The 3308-nt window shown below is 35.7% G+C and overlaps 1 protein-coding gene across 1 annotated transcript; it reads right to left on the minus strand.

Annotated features, from left to right (window-relative positions):
* Window positions 1-480: 480 nt before the first annotated feature.
* On the minus strand, window positions 481-2741 carry LOC107794230 (protein STRICTOSIDINE SYNTHASE-LIKE 12-like). Its single transcript, XM_075231777.1, has 3 exons — window positions 2504-2741; window positions 1889-2204; window positions 481-836 (listed from the first exon to the last, which is right to left on the minus strand). The coding sequence occupies exons 1-3, from the start codon at window positions 2734-2736 to the stop codon at window positions 492-494; spliced, it is 894 nt and encodes a 297-aa protein (XP_075087878.1). The 5' UTR covers window positions 2737-2741; the 3' UTR covers window positions 481-491.
* Between the last annotated feature and the right edge of the window lie 567 nt (window positions 2742-3308).

Genomic DNA, 3308 nt, shown 5'->3' on the forward strand with positions numbered 1-3308 from the left:
ATTCAATATAAATTTATCACTGCAGCTTATAAAGATTGGTACGGGGACATATGCTAATATCTAACTATTTTTTTAAGATATTTGCAAGTATATATGGAGTTTTTGTCGAAGTTTTCCGGTGTCGGTGACCCCTCAACTCGTCATGTGTGTCCGCCTCTGCAGATAAGGTCCGAAGAAGGACCGCATCCCCAAGATGTGTGATATAGATAATTTATCCTAATGCAAATATTCGTGGTTGTTTTCATGGATTGAACCCGTGATTGGTTTCTCAAAGATAATTTTACCGTAGTTCCAAGACTTTGCCGCGATATATTTCATTAACCATAGGAGGATATTTTATATCAATTTCCACAAAAGTTAGTGTTGCTTAAAAAATGAAAAATAATGAAGAAGCCTAAAATAGCCCTTTTTTTGTTTTTCATATATAATAAAAACATTGACACCTTTATTGTTAGGGCCTAAAGTAACAGACTCGACGGCCTTATAAGCCTTCAAATTCCATAAACACCAACAAAATTTTCGAGGAAAAAAGATCCTATATAGAGTCTACCAAAATATTCTTGAACTTCAGAAAACGAATTAGGATATTGAGCTGTGAGATTCAACGATAAGACAACATTCCCAAGCACATCAACCCTTTGTGCTAGCGCAAATATGGTTGGAGTTTGTTGTTGTTTCACGATGTTAACAGCTACACAATAGTCGCCCAAGATCGTCCTCTTTATGTTATCTGGATGTCCAGTAAGGTTTGCGAATATTTCTGTTGAATTCGCTTTTGGACCTTTGAGCCAAAACCTCCTGATTCTGCTAGCAATTATTTCTGTGATCAGAACATATGATCAGAACATAACTTGCTTTGTTCTTATATCATACTTGAAAAATCTCCCTGTTGTATCTCCACTTTGAAGGATTAAATTTATGTCTCTGTCAAAGTAGCGAAAGTTTCACGCTTAAGTCAGGTATATTAGCTGTAACTTGTAAGTTCGGAGACGGATCTAGGATTTTCGGTACATGGGCGCACTACTAAAAAAAAAGGAGTAAAACATCTATTAAGTGGAGATTGAACCATGTTCCTCTTGATAAATAACTCAACCTTTAACCAAGTGCACCATTCAACCTTCTTGAAACATGAGTGCCAACAATTAATATTAAACCAATTTTAGAAAATATGTACATAAAATATCAAATTTTGAGGAGAGACCATGAGTTCACGTACCCTATAATCTCCCCTATAAATCCGCCCGTGTAAGTTCATAATGAAATTTGAGTTTTATGTCTCATAGTTAAGATATTTATACAGATTGGTGCTAGGGCTGTCAAATTTGGCCCAAGCCCAAATAACCCACCCAACCTGCTCAAGATTGGGCTGGTTATTGACCCACCCAAGGTTGGACTGGTTATTGATCCACCCATTTATTTAACTTAATCCATCTTGACCAACCCGTCTCAACCCATTTAAAGTTGGGCTAATTTTTAGTCCAAATTGATCCATGATTAACTTTGCCAAAATATCTTAGAAATAATTTTATTTTTTGTTTGATATGTTATATATGACCATAGCAAAAGAAAAAAAGTCTTATTTAGTAATTATACAATTTATAAGAAAGCAACACATATTAATTAAAGTTTAATAAGAGTTTGGCGGGTTGAGTTATGACCCGAATTTTAGTCCATCTTAGCTCAAGTAACTTTTGGACGAATCATTTGACTCGCCCAATTATTGACTCAACCCATTTTGACCCGCCCAAAATTGACCCAACCCGCCCATTTGACACCCCTAATTGGTGCTAACTAGTCACCCACCCTTGTTTCTGTGTTTACTGATTCATACTCATTAGACATTTACCTATAAATTCATTATTGAGATGACCCGATAAGTAGATTTTACAACATCTCGGAAAATCCAAAGTTCATTGAAAATTGAATGAGCAAACCTGGTGCGAAGTATTAATCCTGAATCAATAAAATATATGACTCCCCCTATTTGGTCGACGTCTAGCGCGTCCGCAAAGGCGAAAGGGACGCCATCTATGCCCGAAACAAGTTGTGTGGCAAGGCCTCCGTTTGATCCAACGGACAAGAGGCCATAATTGATGTCAGTAATGTAGAGATCACCAGTTTTGTAATAAAACCCAACGCCAAGAGGTCTTCCACGTGTGATTAGTAAATTTGGGTCATTTGTTCCATCACATTCCTCCTTGGTCCTAAAGAGAAAGAAATTATGTTGCTCTCAAAGTAACAATAAAACTTACAATTTAAAACTAGAATGAAGTAAAAGGCCGGTGCACTAAGCTCCAGCTATGCGCGGGGTACAGGAAAGGGCTGTACTATATGGGTCTATTGTACGTAGTCTTACTCTGTATTTTTGCGAGAGATTGTTTCCACGGCTTGAATCTGTGACTTGCTGGTCACATGGCAGCAACTTTACCAATTACGTCAAGACTTTCCTTCAATTTAAAACTAGAATGAAGTGGGGAAAAAATAACAAGTTGTTGTGTTTTACCTTAATGGTGATGTGGTAGCAAAATCAATGAAGCCAATATTTGGACCTTGATATTTGAGTACTCTGCCATCAGCCACACTCGTGTAAGGTCCATTGCCTTTAAGATCAAAAGCGGTAGAGTCAGGGCCGACTGTTTGCTGAGGAAGTTGGAGCTTCTTAAATTGAAGTGGTGGAAGTTGACTAGAGTAAGCAAGGGAAGAAGAGAAGATTAGCACTATCAATATTCCTATCATGTTGATACTTGTTATGATTTGCATGTTTGTGAGGAAGCAATAGGAAAAGAATGAACGTTAGTTGGTATTTATAGAAAGTAATCCCTACCCGACCCCTTTAATTTATTTACTCCCTTTGTCCTCAATTATGCGATATAATTTCCTTTTTAGTTTGTCCTAGAAAAAAATTGTCATCTTTCTATACTTAAAAAGGATTTATTTCCTCCTATTCATATTAATTGTCGTGGCTACTAAATATATCTAGTCCAAAATAATTGTAGTTTTAGAAAATCATGGTATAATTAATTATTTTTTTCTATTTTGCCCTTAGTTTCTTGATAGTAAAAACAAACTACATAGCATAGAAAACATAAAAATGAAAAGTATTAAATATGGGTATAGTAGTCAAAAAACCCTCTTATTAATAGTTTCTTAAGAGACGTATAAAAGAAAATTATGACTAACTCAAAATAGATCGGAGGAAATAACTTTAAATTTCCCTTTTATACTTGATAAGATGATTCATAATCACACAACTGTCTAAGACTTATTATTTTTGACCATAGGCTTCAAACGTCTTCATTTCTTTAGTC

The sequence above is a fragment of the Nicotiana tabacum genome, chromosome 15, assembly GCF_000715075.1.
Source record: "Nicotiana tabacum cultivar K326 chromosome 15, ASM71507v2, whole genome shotgun sequence".
NCBI classification, from domain to species: domain Eukaryota; kingdom Viridiplantae; phylum Streptophyta; class Magnoliopsida; order Solanales; family Solanaceae; genus Nicotiana; species Nicotiana tabacum.